Raw genomic sequence first — 17,660 nt, forward strand, 5'->3', positions numbered from 1 at the left:
AACCGTCATCACAATTGTTCTTTGTATACTTTTTCTTTTTCTTTTCTGGCGGCCTTTGGAGCGTACAATAATAATAATTACTAGTATTCTACCTAGGTACTCTATATGTATGTATACAGGCTCTATCTGCCACAGTTGACATCACACAACTCAACATATCCTTTGTGGTATTTCTTATTGTGGCTCGGCACTCTACACTTTAAGGTTCACCGACGCTAGCATCTCTATTACTTTTTCCTGTCCGCCATAAACTGCCTGCTGTAGGGGGGTTCTCCCATGCAAATCCTCTGCTGCGGCATCCGCTCCGTGTTCCAACAAGATAGTTACTAAATCTTTATTCCCCATTCTGGCAGCCCAGTGTAGAGGTGTTCGTCCATAGCAATCTTTAGCTTCGAGGTCGGGTTTGTGACTCAGTATCAGCCGGACCACCTTGCCGTTGCCACTTTCGGCAGCTCTATGGAGTACGGTTCTTCCATCTTTGGCCGCGGCGAAGGGGTTGGCACCATTCTTTAGTAGCAGCTCAACAACTTGCTCGTGCCCACCAAGGGCAGCAAGATGGAGGGCAGTTGTATCGCCTTCTTCCACTGTCTCTACGCTGGCTCCCTGATCCAACAACCGATTGACCATCTCCAGGTTTCCTTCGCGAGAATCGTGGTGCAGGGTTGCTCTTTGCTCATGAGCCTCGTTTCCTGTAGACCCTGCTTTTGAAAGCAATAGTGTAACCGTCGTCTCGTAGCCATTTTCTCTTGCATAGTCCAGTGCTGTTCGCCCGTCGTAGCATTTTACCGCCAGATCAGCCCCAGAATCCACCAAAACTTCGACTATTGCATCACGCCCAGTCCTAGACGCCCAATGCAGCGCTGTTCCGCCGTGATAGTCTACCGGTGCGTTAATATCCGCTCCACTCCGTAGCAGCAATTTTACCGCATTCACATTCCCACCATCGACAGCGAAACGCAACGGTGACCGGCCGTAATCATCAAATACTCCGATGTCTGCACCGTTATCGATGAGCAATTTTATTACTGCTTCGTTTCCAAGCCTGCAAGGGTGATGCAGGGCCGTCTTCCCGTCAAAATCCTTCGCATTGATGTCGGAAAGCCCGGAATCTTGGAGTAAATTCTGCAGCACCCATGTTAAGCCCCAGTTTGCGGCCATATGAACTGCAGTCAGCATCTTGTAGTATACGTCGTAACAGCCGTGGTAGGATATCCGTGGTAAGAATTCAACCTGAGTGGCGCAAGCGGCTTTTGGATTATCCTGAAGAAACTCCGAAACTAATTTCAAAAGCTTGTGTTCGCCTTCTCCGCGTACGTGGTCGCCCCAGTGTTTCGCGCTGTATCGGAGGAAGGGGTTTTCTTGGAGTCTGATCTCCAGCGATTCGTCGTCATGGCAAACCCCGGTGCCAAATGCGTCAAATGACAGGTATGTTACACACGATTCGGCAATCGAGATATTGATTCCCCCGAACAGTTGTGGGGACATTCGTTTAAAGTATTCCTGGACCGTCAGGTGGGCAAGCCTGATTGTGCTGCTCTCGCGGTCAATTACAACAAGTCCGCCACATACATTGATTAATAATTTTGGTGCAGGAAGATTTTCATCATCTAAGAAAGTCGTATCGGGCTCTACAGCAAGTCCGTGGCATAGTTCCTCAACCGAGAAGGGCCTCCTAGCGTGGGTAAGCCAGGATAAGACCCGTAGAGCAAGAGCGGCGTGCTGTTTGGGCTGGGCCTGTATCCTTTCTACTGCTACATCAAATGTCTTCTGAAGATCAGAAGGCATCGTCTTGAGCGCGTTACGGATCTCTCGAACTGTCGTTGCAGCATAGATACTATCCATTTGTAAGCGTGCAAGTAAGAACCTAGAAAGGGTAAGTAGTGGCTTAGACGCTTTTTGAATCGAAACCTTCTTACATGCCGCCCGCGATATCTGAGATATGATCTACTATCTCATTGCGTAGCTTGGGTTGGATCAAGTCAGCTAGGTTTTCGTCATTGGTCAGACAACTCGTTATGTAATCTCTGATATCCGATTTTGAGGCCGTTATTTTGATATTTGGACCACTTTCGTAGGCGTTCCTGATATCCATAGGATGTGAACGACTGGTCACAAAGATTTTAAGGGAACGCTGCTTTCTCTCTAACTCATGTAGCGCAGACAAAATACCCTTTCTATGCTTTCTAAAGTCCGACTCATCTAAGGCGTCAATAATGAGATAGGTCCGCGAGAAACAGGTCGAAACTTGAAGCAACAAGGCGATGAGTTCCGATATTTTGGGGAGTCTATGTTCTTTACAAAACACCTGATAAAGCTCCTCTAATTTAGAAGGCAATGTCAGGGTCCTTCTCACTAGCTGTTTTGTTAAGCTCGCTACGAGATAGTCAGGCGTCTGTTTTTCTTGATCTTGATAGTCGCAATAGAAGAAGGCAAGGCCAACACCGTTATCAATAGATTGATCTGATATATGGTTTATAACCATCGATCTATGGTTCATAGTGGTAATTAGCCATCAGAATGCATAATATTAGTATTAGGGAGAAGTCTGCATACGTCATCACCGTTTTCCCAGCGCCAGCTATGATCCCCTATTAGCAAAGGCTCTTCTTTTCTAAAAGTATTTTCAATGACATACGATCGCCATGGCACCAGAGATGAGTGTCTGCTGCTGAAAACCATTTTCTGAATTGTGCGCTATCCAGAAACCACCGCCCGCTCGTCGGGTGATACTGTTGGAAGACGTCCCTCTGTTTCTCTTCGAAGTTTGCCGAACTTAGCCAGTTTAGGACTGTCTCGACTGAATCGTAGACAATATTTAGTATTTTGTCAGGGAATACGTCCTTTGAATTAAATGGTCTCACATTGCATGTCCGTCTTAAGGAGAGTAACTTCTCGAAGCATCATGGCTGTAAAGACACTAGTTAAGTGAGTTTGGTGTATGCAAAAAAATAAATAAAAAAATGGTTATTTGCAAATATTAATATCGAACTTACAATCCTTCAGCTGTCAAAGCAGTTTGAAAGCTTTCCCGATATCTGTGCAACATTTTGACCAGCTGAAGAGTCTCCTCCTCAACGAAAGGCCATGATAGTTTATTGAATTTGATCATAAACAGCCGAGAACTACTCCGTTTCTTAAGCTTAGAATGCAATTGCTCAAGGTCACGCATGCATTCTGAGATTGGTAGGGATGATAGAAGCTGAGATGAGACCCCTAGCTCAGAAGAGTGGACAATCTCCTGTAGCCTTGAGAATAACAGTTTTAGGTTTGCCAATTCAACAATGTATTCTCCCTCGCTCTTCGAAGCTTTGTTGGCGCTAGAAATATATTTATAACTGATCCCAATGATGGAGATGGAGAGACTAAGCAGTCCAGCGATACCCGATGCAAGGCTGACAGCCTCCATAACAATCCCACAAACGCTTTAAACGTATCGACAATCATAAACTACGAAGCAGTAAAAAGAGTAAGGAGACGCTGCAACAGTCTAAACCTGCTAAACTTCGAAGACGCGAGGAAGAGCCCATGAGAAGAGCCGAAACTAGTTGGAACTAGCAGGGCTGTTCTATCAGGGCGGAGAGGGGTAATCCCCTATTTCGCACAAATTACCACGTGACTAACGCTAAGCGTAGATTATCCCGGCAAAAGGTGTGCAAAACTAATTTCCGGTATCAATAAAGTATTTAGCACTTTATTACTATATAAATAGTCAAATAATCGTGATACGAAATTATATATACACTTTTAGTTAAACCCCTTGAAATTTCTTTTTTAGAATTATAAACAAAACCTGAAAACTAGGCGCACCATATTAAACCCCGACAGTCGCCAATGCTAATCCAGACTGTTAGAAGTACGAATGTATATAGGGTTACTGAATACTGTTCTGCCGTATATGGTATATCATATAGATGATTAGGTGTCCTCCGAACAAATTCTACTAAAAGGTCTACTATATATAGTAACCGCACGATACTATGTGTATGATCCGGTAGAACGCCTTACATAAAGTCTGTGCTGTTTCTTCCTTTGGCACTACCGAACAATGATCGCAACACAACGCGATGCGGTGGTACTTTCTTGATATTTTAAATACCGAAGATAGAGGTTATTCACATGCATCTAGGATGCGTGTATGTAGCAGTCTAAGTTATTGTACAATTGTTGCACGTATGCAGCACACTTCGAGTACCAGGACAAGCCCATAGGACCGTAAGTTGAGTGATACCTCTTCTCACGGAAGAACGATTTGTGAGACGGCCGTCTCAAGATATGAAATACTATATAATAATATACATAAATACAACTATTAACAATAGGAAAATATAAGCATAACTACCAATAACAGAAAACCGTAAGCACAACTACTAATAATAATAAAAATTGTAAGCACAACTACCAACAACTTGAATAGGTCCCTGTTAGAAGGTTAGGTGGAGTGATGTGTACTTTATTAAGTGCTCTCTTGACTAAAGTGTTCTGGCGAAGAGTTTATATACAAGGAGTAGCACATACAAGGTGACTAAGCTAGTTATATACAAGGTAAATAGTAAGTATATATAGAGTAACTAGTTATCTTATATCTAGTAAGGTTATATTAAGAGTAAGATATTCTGACACTCCCTGTAACAAAGCAATCGCAGCATAATGAACTCCAAGCAGAAATCCAGGCGGCCGGAGGAGCCCTCAGAATAACCATAGGAAACATCCAGGCAATACTGTAGTTAGAAGAAAAACCACACAACGCAACACAAATCGCAGACCCAGAATAAAGAAGTATCCAGAATCAGACCTTAAAACTCGCAGACCAAGATTACAACTATTATTTTAATAAATACAGTATAGGGCCTATTTAAGCTTTTACCCTATACAGACTTCCCGACCTATGCAGAAACAACTCCTGTCCAGTTTAACACCCTATATAGACTTAACTCCTATTTAGTTTAACAAACTATATAGTAGTCTTAACTCCTATCCAGTTTAACACTCTATATATCCGAACGTCCAGTTCAGACTTAACTCCTATCCAGTTCACTTTATTATTTCCTTTATTAATTGTCTATTTAAATCGCTATATTCGCTATCATGTATTTAAAAACCAAACAACAATTTAAGTATTAATCTGTATTTACACTAGTACACTACTTTTGCCTTGTGACATTTGTGTATTACCTTGATACCTCAACTAGTCTCTATACGATTTCTTACAATTATATTGCAAAAATTTTATGCCAAGATTTTGCCAATGTTTTCCATCCTAAGAAAGGCTCTCCATCCTAAGAAAGGCTCTCCATCCTAAGGAGGGCTTCCACCCGGAAGGCAGGTTTCCATCCTGCCCATCTTGCCCATCTTGCCTTAGGATGGACAGGATGGAGCAGGATGGAAATGTGTTTTTTTCCTGATGTGGTTTCTATTAATATATTAAATATCTGCCTCAACGTATTGTTTGAAATGGCGCACCCAATCTTGAGAACTCCCCAGGTATTTAGAAAGAAATCGATTACTATTAAACGAATTATCACTCGCGATGAAAAATTTTAAGGCTTTGCGTAGTAAAGCAACAGAGCTAAAACAAAGAATCTTAAAATAGTCGAATTCTTGCCCAGAGCTCTTGACATCTAAATATGGGCTCATGAGAAGTAGAAAATAGTAATCTTTCAAGTAGGAACTCTTATTTCTTTTAAATCTAAAAATAGGCAGAAAACTTTAATAGGTACCGTATTTTGAGCCTCTACCTATAACATTTAATAGATTCAGCCATTAGTACTAAATTGCTGTAGAAGTACTACTAATATAGCCTGTCTCGGATACTACTTGTAAGGCTACGATGTCTATCGAAGCCTGTCGAGGGTGCTCGAAGCGTGATGCGATGTATCTTAGGTGGTAAAGTCAACTTGGTACTCAGACTGATACTTAGATTATCCAGTGCCGATTCGAGTCGTCACTGGAGGGTGGCTATATATACACATTCTATATACATGAGGAAGGACGTTCGGAGGACGTCCTTCCGAGATCACACCACAGTGGTCTTATCCACCCGGCTCGAGGCCTGCCGAAGGCAGCCGTGGTTTGTCGTGTGTTGTCGTGTGGTATTTCGGATATCATGCTTTTATGACACCACTTTGGACGAACATCACGGTTTCCTGACACCACACTCCGTATGCCTAGGACGACTGTCTCCTGACACCACCTCCGTAGGCCTAGGGCGAACGTCTAGGAGAGCGTCTCCTGACACTACTTCGAAAATTATAATGAAAGAGATAACCCAATAGTATAGTAACGGGCTAGAGCTGTATGCTAAGATAGTATTTCTACTTTAAAACTTGAACTCGCAATGTATTTAGAATTTAAAAGTTCTGTCTACATTTATCTGAAGACAATACTTTTTTTGTTACCAGCAGTTGGTTCAATTTCTAACTTCGATATCTCGAAAGTGTTTCTTTCTATAGTAACTCACTTGTCCAAACTTCGAATACTTATTCCAATAACTTATGATGTAAAGAGTACATAACTAGAAGGCTGTCCTTTTTTTAGATAATCGAAGATAGTACTTCTAACTACTAAGGTGTCGTCTGCTGAGACTGAAAAGTCACATATCGCTAGTTTCTAATTGAAAAGGCTCTGAACTTGTAGATATCCGACTATGTATAAATGTGGCGATTCTTATAGGTCTTTTGAGTACATGGATACACAGGCGGGTCTATTTATAGACCAGATCTTTAAATCGTTTCGAAATTCAAGCACTTAAAATTAGATAAAAGAATGACGGAAATAAGGATTTGAAGAGTGGGTTGTAACAAGAAACTGATTTTGCAAATGTCTATAATCATAAGAAGGGTATCAAAACGGGCCGGAGGCGCTGGGTTCTTCAATGTTACCTGCTTACCATACTAGTCGACGCCAAAGAACGGGCCGACCGACTCTGTCAAGCCGTATACTCTTGCTTGTAGAATTTGGGATAAAATTGACACTATATATATTGCTCGGCATTGGTCCGGTTAAAGTTAACAGGCGGAAGCATCTTTCTTAAGGCTATAAATACGGGCCTTATCCGAGCTTCTTGCTCCTAGCGTGGTAATGACTACTTCCTCGCCTCAGCCTAGGATGCTCACGATGCCCGGCAGGCGCTAGCAAGACAGGGTGGTCCGGATGGCTGTTTCGAGGAGTAGGTCGTATGTATCCGCCTTCTCCGAAGTTATCGCGATCCCCTCCACCTCGCTGTCGTGCACTGTGGCCAGCGGTGCTAGCCAGCGCTCATGCTGTGCTCCCTCTGCGGTGACCGCCCTACTTGTTCTTCTTACCCCGAACCGTCTGCGAAGAATATGCTTTGCCCTCCTGCTCCTGTGGCTTTTTCATTTTGTATCCCGCTTGTCCTTGTTGATGCCGGCGGTCTTGACGCTGAGCGCATTTTCCAAAGGTGCTGGGTAGGTTGTATTGTGGTTTTTCGCTGACCCCTCGGCGAATGTACCACAATTTGCACTGTCCCACTCTCTGCTTGTCGTTGTCTGCATCGCCGGCCTTCCCAGCAGCCCACCCGCTAAGTACAAAGAGTGCCCCAGAGGCGCTTGTCCTTACCTGCCCTGTACCAGATGTGATCCCTGAAATGCAGTCTAAGACAGTTATCAGGGAAGTGATATCACCGACATAGCTTGAGATAAAGGACTCTGCTTTCTAGTCTTGCGCAAACCAGTTCTGCATGGGCATTGGCGAGAAGACCCGTCAACACCAGATAACATTTTTTCCACGCATGAAAGGTTTCTTTCTTCCTCTGAGCTTCCGTATCCCCTTAGCAATTAGCGCTGTCACCGGTGGTGGTTAGTTAGTTTGCCAAGCTCATGGACCTTGGTGGGTTTGGAGGACGTTCCAAGTCGAACAAATATGGGCTCCCTTTCTACTGAACTGAATAAGGCAGTCGGATGTACACGGTTACGCTGACGTAATTGCACAAACTATATTAACTTCCTGTTCTATGTCTACTACCTGCACAAAAAAGATGGAAATAGTAAAAAGTTTGAATAATATTTAAATGGGATTATCTATGCTCATTTGTGCGTTCACAGCGTCCACAACCTTCCGATATGTTTGTTCAATACACATCTGCAAAGACATGATTAGTATTTGGCGACAAGTGGATAACACCTTATTCACTCACCATAGCCCGCCAGGATGTCTCCAATATCAAAGGCAGAGTATCGAGCGTAAGCTCCAGTTGATTTTCCACATAGAACGAGAAATCACCGTAAGAATTGCACGCACGGTATATTCTCATATGCATTCCTAACATCTGCTTAGCCACGTGTCCCCCGAGCCGACAGAGAGTACAATACCTGAACACAGGATTCCTATGACAACCACCGTTTTCATGGCAGCATCCGGGACAAGCGCTTTGATAGCGATCAAGGCGTCCTTCATTAGTTCAATGAGCTTTTGGTGGTCTTTATGATGATCCGCAGGATACGGAATGCGGTGGGGTTTGACTTCTATAAAGCCAAACTCCAGCCGGTTGTACTCCGGGCGCCCAGGGCAAAGGGGAGCAGCAAAAGATCGCATAATCCCATCGCACTTCTTGTTATCACAAAAGGTAGAAACTATCTCGCTCCTAAAGACCAAATTCATTAACAGCTGACCCCTGAACTATGTGAAGAGGCATGTACCTATTGAGAAAAATCCACGGTGACCCAAGGTAAGCTCCATCGATGATACGGCTCCACAAGTTCATCCCTGCCCACGCTTCTCCAGCCTGCGGGCTAGTCTTGGTCAGGTAAAAGAAGTGGAAGTGGCTTGGGGATTGGAATTAGTAAAATCGATCGTCCGATGTGAAAGAAATACATACAAGTGAGTGTGCGCGCCTGAAATATATAACCACATCTTAAAATTTTCCCTGGTGGCTGTCGCCGAACTGGGAGGGCTAATAGTGACACCGAAAGTTTGGCAAGTGAAAGGCTGGAGCGCGTCCAAATACTCGCGGAAGTTTGCGGGCAAGATTGGCAATGGTGGCAGGAGCGGTCGCAGGGCATCGATATCCGTTTTAACGAAATAAGGGGTGAGATGCTGCATAAAGATGATATTTTGCCCAATCTCTGCCACTAAACTCTGAAGCAAGGTATGAGAGGGTTCGGAAACCAGAGTTTTGAGCTGGGTTCGAAAAGTTGTGCCACTGGGGAGGGCAAGATCCGGCGATTTGGAAACAAATAGTTGGGGGGGAACCTAGTATAGGTCAGGGATTTCTATTTCTTTCCCAATGATGGAGGGTACTTACATTGGAGCGATCCTGCTGTTGGGTGCTATCCGGTCCCGTGGAGCTTCCAGCGGTCGTCACTGAAACATTGTTGCTATTCAGGATTATCGTGGATCCATGTGAGGCGTTTACAGAAGGCGATACCTGTGGCGGACGTCCCTATAGGGGCACAAGCAGTCAGCGCAGTATACTCGGATCAGCGATAAATTGTCGGTGTGCAGGAAAATAACTGCTAGTTTGCTGCCGCACATAACAACATAACTGTTTAGATATGGCGATGACAAAATATTTTCCTACACACCGACAACATTTATCCCTGTACCGAATACGCCCCAAGAATAACCTGTACATGAGAGACGCAAGGAACCATCAACAACATTAGCGCATCTCAGCAGAAGCCGAGAACACGGACTAACTTGGCCGGCTCAAACGTCAAAACGCAGACAACAGCCAAGTTATCAGAGTCAGGCGCGCCGAAGCGCCAACTGACATGGTCTGGCTCCGGACGTCTAACCGGCTCATACCAAATGGTGTGACAACAGTCACGTACGCAAAGGTGCCATGGTGCGATGTGATCATTCATGTAACAGGCTTAACTTGTGAATTTGCAAAAGGGTAAAAACGTCACCTTTCTTCGTCGGAATTTAGGATTTGGAGGTCCAGGCAATAATCGAGCGGCCTTCGAACGCCACTCTTGGGGAGCATCCGTATAGGGTTCGATCTTTTCACGTATGTTTTGCAACTCTTGTTGGAACATTCGGGGAATTTTGGCCGGCAAAGGCGACGTGGATGTTCTTAGCCATTTCCGTAATTCGGTGACAGACCATTGCTCCAAAGGAGTGACTTCGAAAAAGGCTTTAATGTTCATTGTGATTGTGGTTGATCGGGTGTGTGGTTGACGGCGTGGGTGCGTGGGGGGTTGACGAGTGGGGTTTTGGATGAAAGAAAGAAAGAAATTTTCAAGGGAAACAAAGGGCTTTTTGAAGTGCAGGCGGGCAGTTGATGGGGACACGTATCACTCGTGATTGGTTCCGGCGTTTCCCGTCATGCATGTGACACTATGGTACTATAGACAGGGATCGGTGAGTCATCATGGGCTAGTAAATGGCGGTGTGCCCCCAAAAACCGGAATTGCACCCACAGGGTTGTGCCCCAACAAAAATGACGATATGCAGCCAAGAATGTCATACCGTGTAAATCCCAACTTTTGTATTATTGAATTCGATAAATCCGATACCGGTAGAATTCTCAACCCTGGCTGCATGTGCTGCAACGAATTCTTGCTTTGAGGCTAAGCCCGATGTGCTATAGCGCTGCTGAATAAGCACCAGCCACACTGTGGCGTATTAACATTATGATACCGATTTACTCCAAAACTGACGGCTTTTATAACGGATGATGTAGTGAAAGGGCATGATGGCCGTGACCTTTGCGTTAGACTGCATTTTCACAGGCTAAGCCCGTTTAATCGAGAATTCGAAGCAAGTTGGATTTTTGAGAATTCGTGACCAGGGTCTACTGTAGAGAATTCTGACGGGGCGAGAATTCGAAGCCCCCTGCGACTTTGTTCTCCACCCGCTGGCAGGCATTGTGCATGGCGTATTTTCGGTACCAGGTAATATTATGTACAGGATAAATCAGCTTGAATACAATTGAGAGTTCATCTTCGACCTTAGAAGCTATCCTCCTCATCTTTGTTCTATTTCGCCATTTTCTTCTTCTTCCACGTATCCGCCCCCGGGATCGGCATCCTCCTCAAGCATATCTTCAGAATCAAGCGTTAAATCGACTGCAGTGCCGGTTGTAGCTTGCAAAATCCCAAGAGCTGACCCAACAGTATAGTCCGTGATCCCAGAAATATTTATTTTATGATCTTTAGAGCTATCCAGAGCACTGGAAATCCCACACTTCTTGAACGAACGAATAATCGTATCTTTGAACGCGTTAGATTTCTCCAGTTCATCCCAGGCTCCGCCAACCCTTTGAGTAATCATGATACGGCGCTCAGATACTGTAAATTTACCTTCTGTTCATTTCTGAAGGTTATTTTAATGGTACTCATTCGCCTGGCGCTTTACCGCGTCTTTGAAAGGCTTGTTGATACAGACGTTAAGAGGTTAGACGAGAGATATACATCCTAGAGGTACCATAACTAATGCACAGGGATGAACACCAAGTCATGTAATTAATGCCAAGAACCGCATTTTTATTCCGAAGCAAGCCTATGTATAGCTACCAGAATCACGCTCGTTTCGTAGCTTCAGATTATTTTTTTCCAGTCATCGAGCGTCCAATCTTTGTGGGTTAGAGCGAATTCCAATCTGGCCTGGCTTCCTCGTAGGTTGAGTGTCTTGAAATCGATCTTCTTAAGGATCGAACGAACTGTTGGGAGGACTTAGTTTGAAATGGCCCCAATAACGCGGGTACTAGATTCGCGTCCTGACTTATCGTTTGTGACACATTCCACAATTTGTTGCTCCGATTCCGCCTTAACCTTGGGCTTTGCGCCGCGGCCTTCTTTGTCGATTACATGTTCCAGCCTTAAAGTTCTATAATCCGAAGGATCATAGCCGCGGTTCTTAGTTTTAGTAACTAATTTGTGAATCGTCTGTGTCGAAATCCCAAAGATCTCCGCAATTTCCGTTTGTTTTATTATGCCGGTCGCCAGCAACGTCAAAATTTGAATTCGTTCGCAATTAGTAGTATGGATACTCGTTCTCGGAGGCATTTTAACTATAATATAGAATGAACTGATAAAATTATATATAGAATAATAATAGAACTGTAGAAAACGTGAAGTTATGTAGGCTGCGTCGGAATTCGAATTCGCGATGTTGTAAATGTTTACTTTCCTGGCGCACGGACTTCACCCCGCAGCTGCTTGGCAAACCGAATCCCAAGAATCGTAGCTTTATTCCATATATACGAATCGGGATACATATTTTCTACGATCGAGCGGTTGAGAAGCAGCTGCAGTTTATGGAAGTGAAGTAAATATAAGAATTGATAACCATGGACCTATCAAGCCCTCTCACTTCCTATAAATATGTATCTCCCAATCAAGCACCCCTCCTCCCCTCTTCTTAGCCTTTGTAGGCTTAGAAAAACTTGACAGCAAACCGGCTTGGCCCCGTGCCACCAGATAGCACCGAACCCCACCTAGGGCACAAAGTCAGCTCTCGGAGAAGCCCAAGGAGATGCCTGAGCTTGAATTCAAATTCAAACCAGGTGCGTATAGAATAACTGGCGAAAACGCCCCGTTGGGCATGCGATGTGCGACAGAACTGCGCCTAAAACATCAAGGGCCCAACCTAGCAGTTGGAAAGGCTGTTTTACTAAATTTCAGACCATGTTACACTCCCCATATTGTCCGTTGCGCATCTTGTCTTGAGTCGCAAAATGGTTCAACTATGCGTTAATAATTCGGGTTATCAATGTTTATGATACTCTCTAATACGTGTATCGCGGGGTTGGTATTGTCGATATTATTCCCTAAAATAGGCGCTTATGTCGAGGAAGGCAATAACCATGCCTGCATTGACCTAACGTCCTTCTATTCAGGCGTAGCGGATCTTATAACTCTAGTTTGATGTCCTAGACTTTGCCCTGGGACTGTAACTCATGCTCAGATACAAAAGTGGCATTTCTAGAGGTTGCATCGACTATGAGATTGTTATTCCTTTCCCCGCCTATCCTAGAATTGTGGAAGATGGTTGATGCCATTTCACATCTCACCCGAATTTGAGCCAAGGTGTTCTGATATTTTTCTGCTTGTATTATATAAGCATCTACTTTTTACCTCTTAGTAAGTAAGAAAGTAAGTATGCTAGGGAGTGGGCTCATGAGAATGCGAACTCGTAGATACTTATCGCGCTGGGATTTCGTGCGATAACGAGAAAGTTGCCCTTGACAAACGAGTGAGCACTCCGGTAGTCGGGAGGCAACCAAAGAAGGTCCCTGCCATCTCGAGTTACCCAGTCACCTTTGAGGAATATATATTCTGATTTTTGCTTCAAATTGAGCTTCATTTGTTCGGTAGGGAAGACATCGAGAACACCTTTATTGCTCTCCAAGCACCCAGTCTCGGCAGTATAACGTAGACTTTGAAGATGCGCCGGTGTCTTCAAACTTTTCACTTGTTCGTCCGTATTTGTGTCCCAAATTTGGACCGCCATACTCGGCCCATCAGCCACCAATACTGCCAGAAGTCCTCTAGACAAAAAGATGATTGATCTAACTCTCGAGGGTTTCAGACGTCCTTCGAACGGCGATTCTTCTTTCCCTGTTTCTGTATCCCAGAGAATTATCGAAGGACTCTTACTCGAAAACAATACTAATGTTTTACCATCGGGTGAGAAAGAAATCTGTTTCTCAGCGTGGAATCTCCCTTCGAGCCTGTTGAACTTTTCTTTGGTTGCTAGATCCCAGACCACTACCGAAGACTCCGATAGTGATGCGAGCCTCTTGCCATCAGGAGAGAAGGCTATGAATCTGACTTCTCGGTTTTCTTCGGAATAAACCTCCCGACTGCCTGTCGCTATATTCCAGATAGTGATCACAGTTCCGAGCCTGCTTGGGCACGGGTATGAGAAAGACAGTACCACCAATGCTAGTTGTTTACTGTCGGAAGAGAAAGTGGGTGGCCCCCCAAAAAGGAACCCTTCTAGTCTTCCCGCTTCATCTGCTGTAACTGTATCCCAGATGCGGGTTGTCCAGGACTCCGATATAGCCACGTATCTATTATCGGAGGAAACAGTCAACCACTTGATATTAGTACTATCCGGGTATCCTCTGAACACTGAATCCTCAACTTCTGTTACATCCCAAAGTCTTACTGTATAGTCATCCGATGCGGATGCCAACCTCATATTCGCGTCAGAGAAGGCAACTGCATTAATTGCCCCTTTATGCCCTCGCAACCTTTTCACCAACTTGCCCTCTACCGTATTCCAGATACTGATGGTCCCATCGTCCGATCCCGACGCAAGGCCCCCAGCGGGCAAAAAACAAATCGAATGAATGGGACTTTTGTGTTCAAACTTTTGTATCTGTTGTCCCGCCGCTAAATTCCAGATCCTGACCGTTCTATCCCACGATGCCGATGCCAGTTTGAATTTATACACAGAGGAAAAAGCCAAGCTGCTGACTAAGGACCCATGCGCCCTTAAGAGCTCCATCGTTATTTCCCCAGTTTCCATGTTCCGAAGGCGGATTGTACCAGACGTTTCTGCTGATGCCAGCTCTCCATCTGGAGAAAAAGCAATCGTCGAAACTCCGTCACAGTGTTCGAACACTTTCAACATATTGCCAGTCGCTACGTCCCATATTCTGACCGTTTTATCATCCGATGCCGAGGCTAGTCGTCCATCTGTAGAAAACGCTATCTCGTTAACGGTGTAGCTATAGCCATGTCCTTCAAAGGTTCTTATTATTTCTTCTGTTTCTGGATCCCACAGTACGATCATACCAAGGTACAGTGCTTGTGCTACAAATTCATCAGGGGAAATGGCTATTACGGCCTTGCCTTCGCCGTTACGGTCGGAGTCGGGTTTCAGAGCTTTGATTTTCTCCCCCGTCGTTGTATCCCAAAAGAAGAGGCCTCCGCCGCGTGATGCTGATATCAGCCGCCCATCCGAGAAGAAGGCAGCCGCCTTGACAAAACCATCGTACTCTTGCAGTTTTTGTAGTTCCGCACCCCATGTTTCTGAGGTTTCCGGTAATCTACGAATCCATTTTGGAATGCAATTTTGAAAAGTAGTTCTCACAACGCTCTTCTGAGGGCTGAAAATGAGAGCCGATGAGTAGAGTTGAAGTGGCGCTTCGTTAATTATCCACCGATTTTGCAGAATAAAGCGCCCGGCATCGTAAAGAAAACATAACACTTCGGACCCATGATTCTCCTAGTCTATTATGTTAATACTGGATGATAAACACAAGAAGGGTATAAAGCTTACGTCCACAAGTGATTGTAAAGTGTTGATAAACCCGATGGAGTCGCTTATTTTTCCAAGAAGACTAAGGGCCTCAAGCCAATTTAGGAAGTAGTGGCGGAGGAAAGTGTGAACTGCATCGTTGCTGTATATGCGTTCGTTGCTATGCTTTAAATGATGAACCCAATAGCGGCAGCTATATCGAAGATGTTCTGGCAAGAACTCGTCTATTTTAGCGATATCGACTTCACTTCGCCGAGTTCCAGGGTGTCTGATAGAGCACATGTTTTCTTTAAGAGATTCAGACAATAGTCCAAGGCACCTCGCTGTAATCATGCTATGGGTCTGTTCTTCGTCGACCTGGAACCAAAATTCGTCTGTTTCTTTAGAACGGACAAGAAACTCGCGGAAAGAGAGATGTAGCAATCGCACAGGTAGTTTTGAATCGGACGGAACACTCAAAACAGAATGCAAGCGGTGCAGCTTTGCATCGATCTCTAATTTTGATATACCGAGAAGACTGGCGAGTGAATTTGTGGATAAGGGATCCGCCAGCAAAACAATAGAGCCTATGATTTTCCGGAATTCCTCACCGAACTTCTTGAACTGCGACTTGGGTTGTCGGGTCTCGAATTGTTTTAAGACCGGAAGGTACGTTTGGTCTAGTTGAGATGCCCCACGAATAGCTTCGTCCTCGAGGATAGTAGCTAGCCGTTTTTTCGGGTTCCAGTCTGAGGTATCCCCAACAAACCTACAAATGGTTGCTGCAAAAATGAATAATGGAACTGCCATTTTCGTGAGTCTTTCAATACTCCGATTGTCGGGCCAGTCTCGTGGGATTTGCGACGAATTTTCGCTGTTAAAATCCGACCTGATTTTAGAAAAAGCCTCTTTCAAGAACACCGATATGTCATGTTCGATCGTAGGGATAGGTATATCCTGCAGCACTATGCTTTCATGTGTGCCTGTAGTCATATTATGAAATCCGAGACGAATTGGAAGTTCCGGCCGGCTTGTTAGGAAGACCCGCATTTGTACTGTCTTTAAATCTCGAACTCTTGCAAGGAGACGGAGAATTGTTTTGATATCACGGTCTCCATCGCACTCGTCGAGTGCATCCACTACCAGGACCAATGGTAAAATAGACACCGTCGACCCTCGATCAAGCTTTGAAAGGGGTTGAAAGATAAGACTGTCGAACTGTTTTTCTAGTGTCTTCGCCGCAATTTCAGGCTCCTCGTCGATCGCCTTTCTAACTTGAGGAATTATATCCGGTATCTTCCGTAGGAGCTGGGTAGTAATTGTGCTAAAGAATTTGGAAGTATTCTGACGCTCGTTTTCACCTCTTTTGAAAAAAAAACTAGCACCTAGCAGACCCTTATCATCGAAAGATTGTGCAACTGTTCGAGAGATTGTCGATTTTCCGGTGCCTGCCACACCGTTTAGCCAGAAGATACTCTTCCCCTGAGGATCTTTCGCCCACATTTTTATCTGTCGCAGAAGGTCTTTTCGTGTATCTGGATGGCATCGGGCATCGAGTTCATGCCGTTCATTGCTATAAGCGTCAAAGGCTGCACCTGGAGCAGATGGTATCTTCCCGAGGTCAATTTGCTTGCTGATGTCCAAGACTATTCTCCTAAATCGAAACCACATAACATTAACATCCTCGTTCATTATTATACTCAAGGAAGTATCAATTTGCTAACGTTCTATCACTTACGTGTTATCCAATTGAAGGGCTAAGGAGATATCTACGTTGCATTTCTCAAGATCTCGGATGATTTTATCGAAATCTTTGCTTTCGAACGGCCATTTCAGGCGAAACCCCATGCCGCCCATGAACTTCCGTCTCGTGCTGGGTTCCAACTTTTTCTGAACCGATTCTATCTGAGAACAACACTCGCTGACCGCCTGTTTTAGTTTTTGCGACGTCGAAAGATGTCCTCCTTTATCACTTTCGATTTGCTGTTGAACATCTTTGGCCAGTTGCGCGAGTCCCTCGATCTTCACTCGTAAGCGTTTGATATCTTCTTCTGCGTGTTGAACTTTTTTCGCATAATCCATACACAACGAGGCTACCTTGACCGAGATATCGACAAACGTCGCGATACTCGCGGCAACGCCTAGAGCTTCCGCCATTTTGAGGACCTAGGTGTTCGTGTTTTAGCTAGCTCGGGAAGGCAAAAATAGTGTGCCGAGGGTTTGGGTAAGTTTCGACGGTTTGTAGACGTTTGTACGAACGGAAGAATTTCTTCCTTCGAATCGGGTTGAATCCACCTCCAGCTCTATGCCAATGTCGACTTGCCGTAAAAAAAGATTAATCAAACTGCAAGTTGGGAGACATAAACAACCCGACCCCGCTTGCGCGGTGGCGGTGCATATGCAGACAGCGAGGTTCGCAGCAAGCCTTGCATTTTTCGCTTTGGCTAGGTGTTCGTACTGTATTTACAGTACTAAACCAAATGTCAGAGCCAGCTTGCGCTAACTCGACT

The 17,660-nt window shown here is 44.6% G+C and overlaps 4 protein-coding genes across 5 annotated transcripts; all 4 read right to left on the reverse strand.

The window, feature by feature from the left end:
- Positions 1-192: 192 nt before the first annotated feature.
- DFL_008717 (uncharacterized protein) lies at positions 193-3,406 on the reverse strand (the record flags this gene model as incomplete). The annotated part of the gene is made up of 6 exons (XM_067638489.1): positions 193-1,864; positions 1,917-2,486; positions 2,554-2,578; positions 2,636-2,797; positions 2,862-2,917; positions 2,994-3,406. 6 exons carry the CDS (start codon positions 3,404-3,406, stop codon positions 193-195), a joined length of 2,898 nt encoding a protein of 965 aa, XP_067486372.1.
- A 4,616-nt stretch (positions 3,407-8,022) lies between these two features.
- DFL_008718 (uncharacterized protein) lies at positions 8,023-10,106 on the reverse strand (the record flags this gene model as incomplete). 2 transcript variants are annotated; one of them, XM_067638490.1, is made up of 7 exons in its annotated part: positions 8,023-8,097; positions 8,153-8,277; positions 8,328-8,599; positions 8,655-8,780; positions 8,834-9,207; positions 9,260-9,382; positions 9,867-10,106. In XM_067638490.1, 7 exons carry the CDS (start codon positions 10,104-10,106, stop codon positions 8,023-8,025), a joined length of 1,335 nt encoding a protein of 444 aa, XP_067486373.1. The 2 variants fall into 2 exon arrangements, with proteins under 2 accessions (XP_067486373.1, XP_067486374.1); XM_067638491.1 differs by having other exon boundaries at positions 9,260-9,397.
- An 820-nt stretch (positions 10,107-10,926) lies between these two features.
- DFL_008719 (uncharacterized protein) lies at positions 10,927-11,232 on the reverse strand (the record flags this gene model as incomplete). Its single annotated transcript, XM_067638492.1, has 1 exon — positions 10,927-11,232. The coding sequence occupies one exon, from the start codon at positions 11,230-11,232 to the stop codon at positions 10,927-10,929; it is 306 nt and encodes a 101-aa protein (XP_067486375.1).
- Positions 11,233-13,077: 1,845 nt separating this feature from the next.
- On the reverse strand, positions 13,078-17,307 carry DFL_008720 (uncharacterized protein; the record flags this gene model as incomplete). Its single annotated transcript, XM_067638494.1, has 3 exons — positions 13,078-15,138; positions 15,193-16,804; positions 16,889-17,307. 3 exons carry the CDS (start codon positions 17,305-17,307, stop codon positions 13,078-13,080), a joined length of 4,092 nt encoding a protein of 1,363 aa, XP_067486376.1.
- Positions 17,308-17,660: the final 353 nt, after the last annotated feature.

Source organism: Arthrobotrys flagrans (assembly GCF_004000055.1).
Source record: "Arthrobotrys flagrans strain CBS H-5679 chromosome Unknown unitig_1, whole genome shotgun sequence".
Classification (NCBI taxonomy): Eukaryota; Fungi; Ascomycota; class Orbiliomycetes; order Orbiliales; family Orbiliaceae; genus Arthrobotrys; species Arthrobotrys flagrans.